This window comes from Rhipicephalus microplus, chromosome 4 (assembly GCF_043290135.1).
Source record: "Rhipicephalus microplus isolate Deutch F79 chromosome 4, USDA_Rmic, whole genome shotgun sequence".
In the NCBI taxonomy this organism is placed as follows: Eukaryota; Metazoa; Arthropoda; class Arachnida; order Ixodida; family Ixodidae; genus Rhipicephalus; species Rhipicephalus microplus.
Window position 1 is genome coordinate 218729675 of NC_134703.1, and position 18388 is coordinate 218748062.

General features: G+C 44.7%; 1 protein-coding gene across 9 annotated transcripts in view; it reads left to right on the plus strand.

Annotated features, from left to right (window-relative positions):
* Window positions 1-18388, plus strand: part of LOC119172487 (nuclear factor related to kappa-B-binding protein) — a 608836-nt gene that overhangs the window by 230597 nt on the left and 359851 nt on the right. For all 9 annotated transcript variants that reach the window (XM_075891782.1, XM_037423606.2, XM_075891784.1 and 6 more), the window contains 2 exons: window positions 7755-7858; window positions 8551-8638. In XM_075891782.1, the coding sequence (XP_075747897.1) occupies window positions 7755-7858; window positions 8551-8638 (192 nt within the window). The remainder of the gene's footprint in view (window positions 1-7754; window positions 7859-8550; window positions 8639-18388) is intronic.

The following is an 18388-nucleotide window of genomic DNA, read 5'->3' on the forward strand; positions in this document are numbered from 1 at the left end:
CATGCTCATCAGCAAACGGTCATGATATGCAAGGTATATGTCACTAAGGATCGGGGCGAGGCATGACCCGATGCAGACACCACTATTCTGTATGTATTTACGATCATTAAAAGATACAAAGGTCGACTTGATATAAAAAGACAGAAGCTCTAAGAGGTTACTGTTATGGACACCCGTGAGATTCTGGAAGGTTACAGCACCAAATGAGTCAATGGCATTACCAACACACTGTAACAACTTCTCATGCGGCAAAGAGTAATACAAATCCTTTATATCAACAGAAAGTGCTTTTAAGCCCCTGTCGTTATGCTCGAGAAAGTTAACCAAAATGTCCGAATTCCTAATTAAAAAGGGGTCATCGATGGTGAGCAAATTGAGCTTTTCTTGCAGAAATAATGCCACAGTTTTTTGCCATGTTCCTCTCTCTTTCACAATTACCCGCAGAGACAATTGACCTTGTGTGTTTTGGCCGTAAAAAACATATCAAGGCTGAGCTTCTTGCACTAATCCACTGCTTTGGCAAGTTTTTCGAAACCCAAGGTGGCACACAGCTTTTTTGCTTGGGATTTAACTTTGCTAAGGGAAGTGTCATCCTCAGCTGTAAAGACAGAATGAACAGCTGTGGTCGCTTTCTCAATAAATAAAGAGTTCGGTAAAACGACAAAACCTCCCTCTTTATCAGAAGGTAACAGTGCTAGTGAATTGTCTTTTAAGTGTCCCACGACTTTCTTAAATGGCAGTTTTTTGGTCGAAGGCATGAAACGCGAAACCACATCAACGCCATTGGCAGCACACCTGTCCCTTTCACCCTCAGGAATCTGTCGAGCCACTTGCCTGACGTAGGTGAGCAGATCGTACGGCGAATTGGCTTGTTTTGTGGCGAACTTTGGTCCGCGGCACAATACGCGTCGAACCGCTTCAGGGAGCACAATACCGCCCAATGTGTGTACAGGGTTGCTCGTTGCAGTCACCTTCATGGGGGTCATGGCACGAAGGTGGAAGAGCATATGCTGCCACAGGTACTCCGCTTTTTGGTCAATTGAAGCAGACAGTTCTCGCCACTTCACTTTCGCCTTGATAAATCCTTCAGCAGTCTGGAGTTTGAGGCGTAAAGCATCCCTGTAGAAGTGAGCCTGGCGCAACCACTCGGCGCGAAAAATCTTACATATTCTCGTTCCGTGACCGGCAGACGGTGTGAAACCTGCTAGGAGCGCTTTAACATCGGGTGGAAGGAGCTTGACTCGAATGCAGTACGCAAAAGAGCGCGCACGACACACGGCGAGCGCGACAAGGTCACCAATGAAAGATGCATTTACGGAAGAAGGTAGGAGGGAGCCCGATGTACAAGAAATGAAGTCCACGAGTGTTGAAGATTGGGCGAGTTGGTTCGTCGTACTTGAACTGGTATAGCGCATTACGGGGAAAAAGAAATGGCTGAGCAGACCGACACAAGAGGACAGAGCGCTAACTTCCAACTGAGCTTTATTGTCAAACTGCATCAAATATGTAGACCGGCGCAAGCATACAAAACCACCCTAACGCAATGACAAGATTACACACAACATCTCACCGTCACATATCACAGATTCATAGGCGGTTATCCTGATTAAGGAAGGCCACTTCATGTTCAGATTGTAATGACTTTTAAAGAATGTTTTAAACCACTTTTATTGACTCATGAGATGCCAGTTGACAACAGCTCACGCTTTTTAGATTTGAATTTAATTCTTTCACCTGACCATGTGTGCTCGCTATTTGAACCTAGAACCGGAAAACCTCTTTTACCCTATGACTCTTCCCATTCCAAGTTAGTTAAGCGAAGCATCACAAATCTTTGTCTCATCAATCCTCTTAGGAAATCATGTCATCATGTCATGCAGCGCAGCTTTGCAGCTCAAGCTGAAAGGCTTTTGAGTGCTGGGTATCCAGCTATCCTACTGGCATCTATAGCTGAAAAGCTATTAAAACAGATAAAGAAAGGCTGCAACTCCGAGGCTCAGCCGGAATCTAACGACCGAAAAAGACCCGTGGTTTTACCCTACGTGCATGACATTTCCTACCGGCTAAAAAAAAGATAGGGAAGAAATGCAGCGTCAAAGTGGTGTTTTCAGCGCCAGATAAGTTACAGCGGCTTTGCAAAGCAGTCAATCCTTTCAATTCACGTATCACTGGTTGCTCAACCAAGCACAAAACTCGGTTTGTGCCGTGTGTAGCGGGGGTTGTTTACGTGATTTCACTCTCATGGGGTAAGTGGTATTTCGGCCAAACGGGGCGCTGCCTTAATGAAAGGCTAAAAGAGCACCATTATAATGTTCACAAAGCAATCCAGGGCCACATTGGAATTCACTGCCGCGATTGTAGATGTTCCCTCATGTTTGATCAATGTGAAGTGGTTAAAAAGCACCCGTCACAATTAACTCGGGAAATTATAGAAGCGCATTGTATAGCAAGAGCTGGTATCACGTGTAGTAGCGCCCCTTCTTTGGTTTTATATGAACATGAAGTGGCCTTCCTTAATCAGGATAACCGCCTGTGAATCTGTGATATGTGACGGTGAGATGATGTGTGTAATCTTGTCGTTGTGTTAGGGTGATTTTGTATGCTTGCGCCGGTCTACATATTTGATGCAGTTTGACAATAAAGCTCAGTTGGAAGTTAGCGCTCTGTCCTCTTGTGTCGGTCTGCTCGGCCGTTTCTTCTTCCCCGTAATGCGCTATACCAGTTCAAGGATTTTCTCCACATTCAAGCCAGCGGACTTGCAGTCGGGCTCTGCTGCTGCTGCACTTCCCAGCTCTTCGAGTACATGTAATACCGGCTGAATAAACGATGCGAATGACTCTGCAATTGCCTTGCTTTCGGACCTTTTCAACCCATCAGTCAACATCACTGTGGCTCGACAACGGTTTAGTCGCCGTGCTCAGCATGCAGGAGAGACAGTGGAAGAACACGTCACTGCTTTGTGAATTCTCATCGCTGACTGTGACTTTTGAATTCTCGCTGATGAGATGTTACGTGACCAGCTCGTCTCGAAGACTACGAATCATCAGTTACGTGAGCGTTTACTTTTTGAAGACTCCTCGCCGACGCTCTCACAAGCTGTTACACTCGCTAAGCAGTACGAACAAGCCGTGAGCCAAGCTAAAGAATTTTGTGATGACACTTCAGTTCACCACGTTAAAAAGGCGCGAAACCCTTTCTGCCTTCAGAGCGAAAAAAATTGAGGTACATGTGCTATGTGCAAAGCCAAAGCAATGGGGTATCCTGTACAAGGCACCGCAAACATTCGAGCTTGTTATCGTTGTGGGGCAGCTGATCACCTTGCAAATAATCCTACATGTAAGGCAGGATTATTTGAGCAACAGCTTGGACATACCAAAGGATTCAAATACAAGGTTACAACAGCTGCCGTTTATCCTACGTGAGCAGGTGTCGGCTGAGCTGCAGAAACTTGAAGCTCAAGGCATAATTCAGCCCATTGATGCCTCTCATTCGGTTTTTCCTTTAGTGGTTGTTTGGAAAAAGGATGGCTCAATACAAATGTGTGTTAATATGTGAGAGCCTAATAAAGCAATATTTGTTGATAGCTTTCCACTACCATAGACAGATGTACAGCTTAGCTGGTGCCAAGCCATTCTCGAAGCTGGATTCGTCGTCTGCTCACCATCAACTTGAACTCGATCCTGAAAGTCGAGATCTGACTACTTTCATTACGAACGACGGGCTTTTTCGCTTCAAAAGAGTATGCTTCGGCTTGGCTTCAGCGCCGTCCGTGTTTCAGAAAACGATGCATCTCATACGGAAAGGGTGCAAAGGTGTACTTTTTTACATAGACGACATTATCGTCTATGGCCGTTCTCGAGAAGACAATTTTGCGAACCTTTGCAACGTTTTGCAGCGGCTTTCTAAAACAGGCCTAAAACTAAATCAGAAGTGCGTTTTCGACATCAAAGAACTTATGTTCCTGGGATATGTTGTGAATGGCACAAGACTCTTTCCACTAGCGTCATCTATCCAAGCGATTAAAGAAGCTCCGGCGCCTTCAAACATAAATGAACTCCGTTCCCTGCTTGGCTTGGCGGGATTTAACGCCAAGTTCGTTCCCCATTTTCTGGATGTTGTGGAACCTCTATGGGCATTGCTTCAAGGCAACGAACCATTTGCTTGGACGTCAGCTGCCAAAGAGAGTTTTGTCCGTTTGAACTTGCTGCTGACAACTTGCAAGGTTCCACAATTCCTTGACCCAAACCTTCCCGTCATCATCACGACCGATGCGTCTGGATATAGGCTAGGTGCTGTGCTACAACAAGACAGCAAGGGAGTGCTTTAAGAAAAAGCACCCCCCATTACCCTACCGAGAGCAAATAACATTTCATCTATCAATGTTCATCGGTAGGAATCCACTCTTCAAACAGCAGTCACTAGTCACATTTTTAAAAGATGTTCATAACTTTCACGGGATCTATCTTGGTAATCTGCAACTCGACCTGTGAAGAGAGGTCGCTGCTGTGGTAGATACACCACAAAGCACCTGTGTCGTGGCTTTTGGAAAGAAGGGCGTTACAGAGACATTCGTGTTCTAAGAGGTCGCTGCTGCGTTAGATATTCCACAAAGCACCTGTCTTGTGGCACTTGGAAAGAAGGGTGTTACTGAGACATTCGTTTTCTAGCATATCTCCATATTATCACAGCCGTTAGTTCCTCATTTTCGCACTACACATTTCATGCCACTCTCATGATATTGACAACTTTATGTTTTATCCACCTGCAGCACGAGAAATTTTAGGCCCCTATACAGCGAGTCAACACACCCATTAACCACATCTTTTGTCTCATGTACTGGGGCTCTTGTACTGGGGCTCTTGTACTGGGGCTCATGATATTAACAACTTTATGTTTTATCCACCTCCAGCACGAGAAATTTTAGGCCCCTATACAGCGAGTCAACACACCCATTAACCACATCTTTTGTCTCATCTACTGGGGCTCTTTGGCGATCACATGGCCCTTGCACCAATAAACACCATATGTCATCGTACATTGACAGTGAAATTACCACATGTGCTCACGATTGTCCTACAGGTAATCACTCTCAAGCCATGACAGTGCCAAAGAAGGAGAGCTGTTGCCTAGTTTGTGTGTCTTTTTCGCTTTTATAATTTTAGCTGCAACCTATGCCTTGCCACAATCGTGCACTAATTGAAAATTCCCAACAATGAGTGACTCTGCACCTCATTCTGCACATTATTTTGGGCGCATTCACCTTCCAGTCTGACCGACATTCCCTCGTTAATGAGATCGATTAGACGACCCCCCACTAAGCTGGAGACGTAGCAGGACTTGTGCGCAACAGAGCAAAAAGCAGAGTTGGTGCGGGGTGCAGCTTGTCAGGTGCCGGGAAGATCACCTGAATGCTGGTGGAACAGGTACACAAATTAGGCTACTCTGGCGTTGTCACATCTTGAGTGGGATTACCTGTGCACATGTGTGATTTGACTGTCAATGTATCGATTAGGCTTGTCATTCTTATTTTTACATATGTATTTTGCCACTTTACAAATAAACACCATTTCAAAGTGAGCACTCTTTTTTACTCTGTCTCATTTTTTTTCCTTATGTTCACATGCTGTAAAATTCAAGTGGTACATAGCGCCCGCAGTGCCGCCTTGCGGCAAGGCTATGTGGCTGCACAGATAAGATTCGAGACTCTCTTTGGCGTTGGGGCGGCGAGCAGGAAGACCATCTCCCGAGTGGGTTCTTGGGCAATAGCACCACAAGTAGCTTCCTGCGTACCCCTCGGGGCAACTCGAGCTACGATGACAATGGCTTTGTGCCTTTGTTATGTTTGTTGAGTGTATTGGAACAATCAACATTGTGTAAGGTTGTGCCACTGGTGACATATTTGATTCGTCTAGTAGTATCGTCGTTTGTAAAAGTAGTTGAATGAATTGGCACCGTGTTTGTGTAGGGTTAGTCTATTTCAAGAGCATGGCGCCTCATTCAAGATCCCACAAATGGCGCATAATTGAACTGCTTCACTCCGTGTAACACATGCGCCGTTTGTGTGTGCCAACCCCCTAGTGCATTTAATTAGGCCTTGTTAATTAGCTAAGTTTGAAGGAAAGAAGACAGGCCCAAAATTTCAATGAGAAAGTTGTTCATCACTTTTCAAAACCTCCAATTAAGACAGTTTTAAATTTGTTGGTGTTTTTCTGTTAGCCACATTTTCCTGTGAAATCCGAAAAAATGGCACGTGACAAACCCGCTGGCGCACCTATGCGTACCATGATTCTAGGTGTTGCGTAACGTTCTGCGTGCGAATGATACGCTTCTCTTGGACCGGTTTATGACAGCTATAAGCATTCACAGCTATCACTTTTGTGGCCGATAGTAAAACGTGTTCATCGCAAAGCCACCATCATCGTCACAGCCCTGTCGAGGCAGCACAAGCGGGCAAATGCTATCTTCGTTCGTACACCGAACATTTGGAAGCATTAGATTCATCGTGCACAATGGCGTGCAAGCAGGCTTCTCACGTGGCATTTTTTTTTCTATGTCACAAGCCTTTGTTACAAAAACACTAGAAATAACAGATATAAAACTCAAAACTGTCTAATCAGGGGTTTTGTTAACCGATAAAAAACTTTCTGTCATTGAATTTCCTGGCCTGTTTTCGTTGCTTATAAAGTTTTGTAATAAAAGTGGCCTATTTAAGTAAAAAATCGAAACGTAAAGAATAGTTTGACTCTTTTTAGGTACTAACAGTCAGCGACATGCATTTGATTGCGCGGTCATTGCGCTTGTTTGCATATTTTTAAACTCTGGCTAAAGAGCATTGGGGGGCCCTGTATATTGGCAGTTGACTCTAATTTAGTTTAGTGTGACTGTAATTGTTATTGTAGTCTCTTCAAAGGTGTTTAAAAAGCAGTTTGAGAACATGTGTCTAGTTGGTAATCTATATGTATAAATGCATTATGTGCACAGTCAAAATAACACTGGGTAGACTTACACCATAGGTCATTCTATTGTGTTAGCCTTTTCTTCATTGTTGAATATATTAGGAAGGACTTTGTTCTTAACATAACTTCTGACAATAATCTGCAGTAGTGTTTAGAATTTTCACTTTTTTTTTGGTTCGTTTGGGATGAGTGCAGCTTCATCAGATATGCTCTTCATTATCTAGCACACTAAGGCTGCATGGTACTTTGTATTCATTAGGATTTTAGTCAAATGGCAGCAGTGCTTTCAATAAAACACTTATAACTTCACTTCACCTTACCTAACGTAACTGACCAGCTCGGTTTAACTGTGCTTTACTAGATGCTAGGTTCTTATGATGGGACAACCGTGCTCTCCTGAGCCTGGTCTTGCACATGCTCATTATAAGATGCTCCTTGCATGAGACTTTTTCTCAAGCCTTTAGAAATGGAGTGACTTTCCTTTGCTGCTTTACAACATTCATTAGCATTTGCAATTTGCTTACTTAACACTGACTTTTCTTCAGGTTTTGAAGCCACCAGCAGACCTCTATTAGCTCAATTAAGCAGAGCTAATTAAGCTGAAATAATTTCAGTCAGTTAATATCAGTCAAAGCAAATATAAATAATACAGTTGTACTTGTCGTTAATGAGATACACTTGAATTACATGAAGCTAAATGATTTTTTCTCCCCTCATGATATACGCGGCGATGGGATAACACCAAAGAATTGAGTTTGATTTGAAGAGTGTCGTACTATCATGGCTCTTAACTCGCAGGTTCGGGTCGTTTTCTAAGCAAGTGCCTGACTCTATCTGAAATCACCGAGGAGCGTTTTCGAGACATGCTGTTGGCTCACCGGCAGAAACGACTGGCCGGCTTGGTGAGAGCTTTGTTTGACACTAGGAAAGTATAACCACAATGGTGTCGCTTATTTCAACCATCATAAACTACATGATGAGCTACTAAATTGCTAAAAATTTGTATATTCACAATACCTGCACTACCGAGCCATGGCTCTTTCATTCTGCGATCGATATAGAAATGGGTTCATGTGCACTAGAGTTGACAGAGCATTTTGTGTCTAAAGTAAAAAAAGCGCAAAATAGACGAGATGAGCCAAGAAACATGCAGGTCTGACAACTGACTGTTTTATTGGTGCAATGCAGTATAAAGGGAAAAGGTGTGTGGTCACGAGCAATTTCAATGTGTGGAAACTTTAAGTCAACAAGATTACGATTTTGAGAGTGCAGTGGGGAACATAAGAGATAGTTATTCTCTTCTTGGCTTAGTGTTAGGGATGGTTCACTTATACATTGAACACACATGACTTTATGCCCCACACTTTTTTGCTTTATACTGTATTAAAGCAATAAAACAGTCATTCGTTAGTAAGCGCTTATCTTGTGTGTTCCTTCGTTTGTCTCATCTATTTTGCGCTGTTTTTACTTTTCACAATAGGCGACCAACTAGCCCAATGAAACAAACTTCTGGGATTCATTTTTTTTTTTGTCTGCTTAGAATGGTGTTTCACCAAAAAAAGTAATTTGAAAATGATGGCCGATGACATTGCAGAACACGGCTGAGCTGGACACCTCGTCTGTGAACCTGGAAGACGTAATTAGCCGAACCAATTTGTCGCGAAGGCCCCAGCTGCGACCTCGTAAGTGTGCTTCTCTAACATTCTAACAGCATTTGTTGACCATTTATGCCTTTGAAAGGAAAGTGGTAATGGCTACAATAAGGGATCACTCCATTAAATATGAACGCTCTGGAAATAAATTCATTGATTCTGCTCCTGTGCCAACTGAGGCATATTGGATTCATGCCGACAATATCAATGAAAATCGAGCCATACTGTGCTTGTGTCTTGGGTTTGACTGTGTCTATCTTCTTGGACGCACTGCTGGTATTTTAAAGTAGTATGTGCATTTTGATCTTCGTGGTGGTAGAGTCGCAACCATAGACCAAGAATCATGCTGCTGAACCATCAATGTTTGTGTCCCGAGCAAGTCATGATGCCATGCATATTACCGATGCTGCTTTTGTCGCACAAGATGGTTTGATAGCAAAACGCACTATCCACGGAGCCTAATGACGTCGAGGCCAATCGATAGTGTTAAAGTGGAGCAGCAGTTTCATAGACGGACGTCGTCAGTTCCAGAAACAGTGCCGAGAACAGGCTTTCAAGAAAATTTAAAAATTAAAGCAATGTTTTTTGAGGACTACTTGCATGCAGCTGAAATATCTGTCATTTCTGGATATCATGGAATGTGTTGTATCGCTGCTGGATGCACCATCCAACGGAGACAATAGGCGCGTTATTGCCGGAGCACTGTAAGGAACGTCACGCTAGGCCATGAATGGGGAGGGGACTCTTTATTGAGAGAGTGCCCATCAGCACGTAGTAATGGTTACACAATATAGCTGCTGTGTGGTGCTATACGACACATCCCAAAACCAAAACTAATCGAAGGTCCATGACTCCAAGATTAGTATTTTTTAAATTTAGGACATGGCATGCCCGACACCACATCATTTCCTCCTAGAAAGAAAAAAAGACGTAAACTCTTGCATATTCGCACAAGAGGACGCAGATGAATTATACAGAACTAGCGCCACAGTATGTAATCATAGTTGTTTAGAACATTATACAGCGGCAAGGCACTGAAACTTTGACATATAGTAACATGTATAAGATAGACTAGTGAAAATGCAATAAATCTTTGGGGCACATGAGAATTTGCCATAGCCGTTGAAAATATCTTGCAGAACATTGTAAAATAAAACAACATTGCACAGTAGTTAATAACATGGAATGTAGGAGTGAGCTCATGGAACATAATCCTTGTAACGCGCCGGTTTTTCACGGCATCGCTTGGGGCGGTGAAGGATTCATCGATAGAGCGTTATCCATCGCAGGAGATTTCGAGCCTTGGGGCTCACCTACATGCTTATCGTCGGAGAGTGTTAGCGATTCTGGAGTGTCCGTACATGACACATTCGTACCTGAGACACCTTTCCGCCCTTCGAAACAATCTGCACTGGGGCTGGGCACTTCAGCCGTTTCTTGTGAAGGTGCCTGTAAAGTGGTTTGTAGATGAATCGCTAACTGGGACATTGCAGAAGAACATGGAGGTGGGGAGTAATTCTGTTGCATGATTGAAGAGTTAGGCAGTGGAAGTGAATTCTGCTGTAAAATTCAGTTTTGCTCTGCACGAACCAGTACGAGGTTTGAAGCATTCCATACGGTGCCATCAGTCAGGCGGAATGAATTCAGTCCAAGTTGACTAGTAATTCTATATGGACCCTTGTACTAAATATGCTTGCCTGGAAGAGGAACCTTAACCCTGTGGCCCACCTGTAGCTTAGGAGGCTTTGCTCCACGTCTTGAATCGATGCGTTGCTTAGTTACCTGTTACTTCTAGAATACTCGTGTTCTCACAGGATCTAACATTGGCAAAGCAGCAGAAGACTAGGGGTGTGACCCTGCAATGTTGATTCCAGAATGTGGTTGGCGATTATGCAAAGGTTGTGCAGGTGAAAAGCCTGTAGTAGCTTGAGGCGTAAAGCGATACGTGCCTAAGTACTTTGTAAGAGCATGTTTCAGTGGGTGGCATTCAAGTTGAGCGAGCTGAATTTGCTATTTCAGCAGAACTTTGTTAGAACATTAAAATTCTGCCGCACATTGATGTAGGAGTGGTGACTCTGTCTACACAAAAAACTAAGTTTTCTACACAGGACAGCCCAAATCTTGACTGCAAAGTAGGGCAGTTTTTCTGGTGGCAGAGGTTTCTTATCTGGCCAGCCATTAGCAATGAATGCAAGCACATGGCTCAGTGTAGCATCTTCAGCAGTTGTGGCCTGTAGATTAGCTTCGCTTATGCAAGAAGTAATGAGAAAGATTATTTCTTCTTCCAGCTCTGGACAGACTGGAAGCTGTAAAGGTAAACGAGAAAGTGCATCTGCCACAACAATATGTGAACCCTTGCAGTACTGTACAGAGAAGTTGTAGCATAACAGTACGGTACACGAGCGTGAAACGCGTAATAGGCGTCAGCCCTCTGATCCAGCAGAAAGTAACGTAACAAGAGCTTAATGATAAGTGCATAATGTAAAATGTCTACCCCATAAATACACATGCCATTTCTCACAAGCAAAGAGGCAGGCCAGAGCTTCACGCTCACCAGCAGACTATCTGCATTCAGCAGGAGACAAAGTTCTCGAAGCAAAAGCAATTGTGATTACCTGGTCATCTTTGAGTTGTTGAAACACGGCACCCAATCCTATGTTGGACGCATCAGTCGTAATCACTATTGATAGCTTCTCGTCAAAGAGTTGAGTGACTGGGTTTGCAGCTAGTATTTCTTTGATATCGTTGAAAGCTGAATTGGCTTCTTTGGAATAATTGAATGTTTGGCCTTTACGCAACATGGAATACGGTGGTTCAACAACGTCAGCGTAATGTGGAATGAACTTTGAATAATAGCCAGCGAGACCAAGAAATGAATGCAAGGTTTTAGAATCTGCAGGTGCAGGTGCATATACAATAGCATGCGGTTTGCAATTGAAAAGGAGACAATCCTCTGGCACTGACATTGTGTCCTAAATATTGAATTTGCTTGACGGCAAGACACATTTGTCGTTCAGTTTCATTCCTGTGTTGCTTATGTGTCTTAGTACAACTTGTAAATTAGCATCATGCTCATCAGGCGTTCGACCCTAGAACAAAATGTCATTTAAGTAGCACAGTACTTAAGAGCAATCTTTCAAGATGTCTGACATCATGTACTGAAAAACAGCAGGGGCAGATGCAAGCCCAAAGCAAACTCTACGGAATCTAAAAGCCATCATGTGTTATAAACATAGTTAAGTCTTTACTTGATTCTGACTAGTTGACCTGATGGTGTGCTGATGCATGATCTAGCTTTGAAAAGTAAAAAGCACCTGTAAGTTGCTGGACAAGTTCTTAAGAAAACATTCTTTTTCTTCACAATCAGTGGAGGGACCCAATCTGATGCTGAAACTCGTTCGATGACGCCCAGTTTTTCAAGACGAGAAAGTTCATCGGAGACTTGTTGTCGAAGTAGAAATCGCAATCTGAAAAGTTTGCAGCGACTGGTTGCATACCTGGTTAGCGTTTCACTTTGTGCATGTAGCCTTTCACCAGTCTGAGTTCTTGGGTAAGAGGTAATAGAATTGAGCAGGAGCATTGGCAGGAATTCTTCGGGTTTCTGAACATGAAACTTGTGAGCAGGACAATGTTGCACCATCGATGGTTATGTGGAGGCTCCGAATGGCATCGCACCCAAGAAGTGAAGAACTCTCTTTTTACATTTAAAATGTGACAGCAGCAATGGTATCATTGTACCGAGCATTTTTAGAGAAATATCAGACGTTGGAAATGCATTTCTTCGAATAGTCCTGAAGAATAACGTTAGTCAGGTAGTCTGGTCCCCGAAAAGTACTTCTTGAAATCTTGTAAAGTAAGCAATGATACGGACACACCGGTGTCAACAAAGAAAGGAATGTTGACGTGACCAACTTAAACAGTAATCTTCAGCAGCGAAGAATGGCTGGAGCGTTCATCAATGTTTAGAATTGTAACTGTGTTTGTTAGAGCAGTATGTTTTACTTCAGCTTCGTTCTGTTGAAACATGCTGGCATTTGATGAACAGCATACAGCTTGGTAGTGACCCCGTTTTCCACAGGCAGAACACGTGCGGTTGTGGGCTGGACAATTAAGAAAATTGGCGTAGTGTTGATGAGATCCGCATCTGTAGCAGACACCCGATTCAGATCAGTGTGGTTTATCCTGGTGGCTTGCAGAATTTCATGTAGTAGGACAAGAGTCGTGATGCCCGCGGCCATGTTGGCTTCCTGCCGAGTTCTTTTGGGGAGGCCGTCAGCCATAGTTTTGTTCTTGGCGGCCATCTTGTGAACCTGCATGTAATTTTATCTTCTCAACCTGGGCGTATGCAAATTCCTGCATTTTGTTTGAGTTCGGTATGCTCCTCTTCCTTCACACTTTGAATCGCCTGCTGTAAAGTAAGGGTAGGACCCAGTTGCAAGAGTCGTCTTCTCCCACTCCTCGCACGCGCAAAAGCATGTTGGCAAATGCACAGCTGACGACACGGTTGCACTGTTCTGGGCCGTAATCACTGCAATTAGTGAGTGCAATGCATCAGGCGCACATGAGCATGAAACACTAACACCAGCTTGGCTTGCGACGACAGAGCGTTGCGCCAATGGTGTAGCAATCTCTACGTCGCAATAAGTATGAATGCAATCATTGTCTTGAAAAGACGAACGAGAACCTGCTCAGCATTCATGCGACTGTCTCCCACACGTTGGCACGTGAACGAGCCTCACCATGAGTACGAGCTTCATTGGAAGCTTTCTTGAACAGAATGCGTGCCATGTCCCAAAATTCACCCTGCCCATTGTTAGTGACAGTGCAACAATCAGGGCCCCATGAACACGGTGAAACATCGTCTCGTTAAGATAGTAAAAGATTGAAGAGTACGCGTGGAGAACCGAGTGGATAGATGGAAAACGGGGCACACAAAGCATGCTCTGAGAACATTGGCGCCTGTGGCGCTTGCAAGGCCGGCGCCAGAGCAGACGGCGAACTGGTGGAACAGATGTGACATCGCGCGCAGCAGCCAATATGAGCTGCGTGGTCACCCACTCTCGAGAAAGGCGCACACTTCTTCCAATCGCGGCTTCGCATCCGAGCCACGGGAGACTTCAAAACTTTGAGAGCCCCCGAATCATGAGCAATTCCCTCCTCGGCCACGCCAGTGCTGCTGCCATGGATGGCGAAAAAAAAAAAAAGAGCAAGAATTCACGAGCAAAACAAGACCAAAATGGCAGTACTAAGCCGTGGAGTACATTTCTCACTTAAATACGCACAACTGCGAAAATTTTAAGACTGGAAATTGCAAACCCGAGAACTTGGGGTATTTTCAGCGCTCGCTGGCCACTTGCCCGTTGCCGGGGCATGTTATATAATTTATTTGACATACATTTGTGATCAATTAGACATTGATATTTACAGAACAGGTAGTCTATAAGACATACTACCAGAATATGTGGTTTTCAAAAAATAGACTTTTTCGCGATTTTTCAGTTTTGAAAGGGTGCGACCCCCCTCGACTCCAAGTGCGTTCAGTAGTAGACTTTTCTTGAAAGGGGGCCGGGGGGTGGCTCCAGCGGTGACGCAGATGGACGCCTGAAAGACACGGTGCCATTTAGCCCAAGGCACAAGAGGAGGGCCCGGAGTTTGCAAGAACGGCGGAGGAGCAATCGCGGAAGTTGTGCTGTAATGTTGAGGCACTGAGAAGTCGCAGTCCCCGGTATGCGTTGGTGAGTCACTGGTGCTGGCAAGCCTTAGCCAAACGAGAAGGGGGGGGGGGGGGGGGGCACATTAGGCCTAACACACTTCGGGCAGCGTGCAACTAGGGCGGTTCCCTGTGAATGCACCCGAAAAAGTGACAATCTACGTAGAAAATCGGCGGAGGATGCCGATGAAGTATGTAAGATGTTTACTTCTTGTTCATTTCGTCGCAGGTTTGTTGTATCGCTGCCGGATAGACCGTCCGATGGAGACAATGGGCGTGTTAGCGCTGTAGCGCTGTAAGGAACGTCACGCTAGGCTGAGAACGGGAAGGAGACTCTTTATTCAGAGAGCGCGCGTCAGATCGTAGCAGTGGTAAAAATAGCCATTGTGCGCTGCGATACGACGCATCCCAAACCTGAAACTAATTGGAGATTCATGTCTCCGAGATAAGTATTTCTGAATTTAGAACATGAAATACCCGACACCACAGTATGATATCTGGGAACATTGCTCATGGATGAGCATGCAAACGGTGGAAATGTGTTCACACTTTTTCTCAAACATGCTTAATAGATCTTCATTCGAATGAGCTTTATCATTATTCCTTTCATTCACATATTCACATTAGTAATCTCTCTTGTGGTAAATACAGTGTAGAACACTTATAACGTAACCGCTGCAGTACTGGTTGCTGTCGTGTTTGACTCCTGTTTACCCTCCCATAGGAGGAGCAAATCTGCCTGCTCATCGCCAAGTGAAACAGCTGTGCCAGTTCGACACAATTCACCATTTTTGTGCAGAGCCGCACCAAACCCATGAAATTTACTGAAATTGCACCACTCTGTGCCAAAATGCTGACCAGTCTTAAAATTTTCGCAGTTGTGCGTATTTAAGTTAGAAATGTAGGCCACGCTTGTCACCTGCGCCATCAATTCAAACGCATAGGCCCTAATCTAAAGGTATGGTGTAAGGTATATTGCCGTTAAGTCAGGGCACTCGCGAGATGAGATTGACTTGACAAAGTAACAACACCTCGAGCCCATCGATCTGCTGACCGCAACAGATGCCAATCAGCGATACGACGCGACTTCAAGAACAAAACTGTGTTGCCGTAGCGTCCAATGCTTCGCAGAAAACATAAACTTTCTAGATAGCGAATGCGGCTATAGCATTTTAACAACTAGAGCTGGAAGTGCTTTACCACGTGTGAGCAGTGTCAAGATACTACGAAGGGCGGCATTGCCGGTGACCACTTTCGCTGCCATAGCAATGGCATACGTAAAACATTTTTCGGCTGAAGTTAAGTTAGCTGTGTCGTCTTGGTGATAGATATCCAGTGAAAAAACGTAACGCACCTTGCAAGTGAGCTGAGTTGTGCCCTATACTTTACCCTATCGTGGAAAAAAATGGGGGGGGGGGGGGGGGGTAATGGTGTTTAAAAATTTTCTGGCCCAAGCTTACTATGCAGAATAGAGTGCTTCGATGCTCGCTCCTCCCCTCAGAGTGAAGACATCTGCGTCGTCTGCTACGGCGGCCGCCATTATCGCTCCCGTTGTATACCGATTTCGCTGTGGCGGGAAGTGGCGTACCAGTTTAACGTGAATGGTTGTTGCACAGAGGAACACGACATCCAAGCATACCTAGCTGAAGAAAGTGGCATGTGAGCCCTACAACTGGGCAAAGATGCTGCCGGCACTACAATGGCGGAGAAAGCAGTACAAAAGGTGGCAGCACCCTGAGTGGGGGCGCGAGCATTGAGGCACCCTTGTTCAGAATGCTGCTTGAGCCACCTTCGCCGTAGGTTTGGGGCTGTTTGCACTAATCACGGGAGACAGCACATTTTCTTCTATTACTCATGCGTGTATGCGCCGTATAATTGTGAGAACCAGCATGATTACTGACGTCTGATATAAAAATACTGGCAATCATTTGGAGCAGTGTAGGTCATTTCTGCTGCCCTAATGTATGTGCCAGTTTTTGTTTTTCTTTGCCGCCCCTTCTCCTCAGTTTCACATATCTGTCAGTTTCACGAATCTCCTCAATTTGAAGGCCACCAGCTTGGCAGATGCACATGTGAAATAGTAAAGTTCGTCAAAGGATTTGACAGACGGAGCAAATGCTACTGTTGACTTTATCATTGTTTGCTCAGTGGGGTGGCTCAAAATACTAGTTTTATTGAAGTAACTATGCTTATGTTTAATCTGCACAATTTAAGTGATGTTGAAGGGTTTATACATATTTTTTTTCTCTAAATGTGTCTTTTTTTTTATACTGCTCTAAATGTGGTCTTTCGGGATAAACTTTGGAATGTTTCTTTATTTGTTTCCCTATAACCTGCTCCAACTTTGCATGTAGTGCTCCAACAGTAACATTTTGCTGCTCCAAAAATTACCCCGAATTCTTTTTGGCTGTTGCACACCTGGGCTGTTCTAATCTAAAAGGGAGAAGGTCTGAGTGTGTTGGTTATTCATAGTTCTTCATAAAATGAAAGAGGTGATGACAAGCGCTTGTCCTGACCTCTTTGTGTCCCGTGTTTTGTGTGCTCTGTTTTATGAAGAACTAATCTGAAAGTCTATGGTATGTATTGTTGCGCATACATAAAGACACCTCACATCAATGAAAAAAGCTGCACAGAAAACTGTTTTCTGCGCTATACAGAGCGACAGACGTGTCGCTTACACATTTGTCTCCCAATTCCTTAATCAAAAAGCCTCTAAAAGCTCACGCCCCACTTTTTCCTTACTCCTGCCTAAATTCTTACATTTTTGAAATCTGGCTCACATCCCATACATGTGCTGCAATGTGTGGGCAAGTTCGCCCCTTCTTTTTTTTTTCCTTGCTGACGAAGCATGCTCCCCCAGGCGATCATTTATGCAGCGCCCAGTGTGACCCACGATCTGATGAGGCGCTCCCACCAGCCTCTCTGCCAAGAAGTTCCATTTGATCTTTATGTTGGCCGCATATTCTTGCAGAGCTAGCAGAATAGTCTTGAGCACTTGCGCTGAGCTGTGAAAAGACAGTGCGTTATCCGAGTAAACGATGTCGGAGATTCACGCCATGAGATAAACAACGGAAGGCGAAAACAGTTATTGTCGTTGCCGTGTCGATTGTCAATTCCAAATATATAGCTCGAGTGACAGAACAGGAGAACATAAGTATGTATGCCTTTTTGCTCGTAGCAGTCGTGTCACGCGTTTAGAGAGGTCCGCAGAAATCCAACCCAATGACTAAGAAAGGACTTGCTTCCGTGATGCGGTCTCTTGGCGATGGGGCGAATGGAGATGTCTCAGCAACAGGCTTATAGCATCTGCAAGGCAAACAATTCCTCAGTACACTTTTAACGGTCTGTTGTTCCTTGACAATCAGAAACTTCTCTCGAAGCTCGCAAAGCGTGGCTTCTACTTTGCTGTGAAGAAGGCGTTCATGCGCGGCTGAAACCACAAGATGGGTGAAGGTGTGCCTTGCTGGTAACAGTATTGGGTGCTTGACATCAGAAGGGTTGGCTAGCTACTGCAGACGGCCTCGAATGCGAAGCAGACTACCTTCGTTCAGAAAAGGATGCAATTAAAGAACTGGGCTTGTGGACGGTAGTTCCATCGTTGCGCAGAGCGCCTGCACTTCTTCGGAAAACATTTCTTCTTGGACTCTTTGCAACTACTCGTGTTCTGCCTTGCGAAGCTCTGCTGCTGTTAACGGTCCAGCTGTGGAATACTGTTTCCTTGACCCGTTTGCGGCGAAGTGGTACATCCACCCGGTGACTCTTAGCAGTCTGTTCAGGTTGCTGTAGTTGCTTACAGATAATATAGTGTTCGCAAGAAATCCCGCGGGACACACCGACGTTTCTTCTGGACTTTGTTTGAAGACTGCAAATTATTCTGTCCCGAGCTAACGGGGGAGTTTCTACTCCCTCCCACGCCTAGCCGTGCGTGGCTTTGCCGTGCCCGGGGAAAAGGGGATCCTGGGGGTTGAGCTGACGCTGGGTGATTGGACCTTTAAGGCCCCCCGGCAGAGGCAACACACCCCTTTGGCCCCGGCTTCACGTAGACGGCACCCCTGGGCTGACCCACCCAG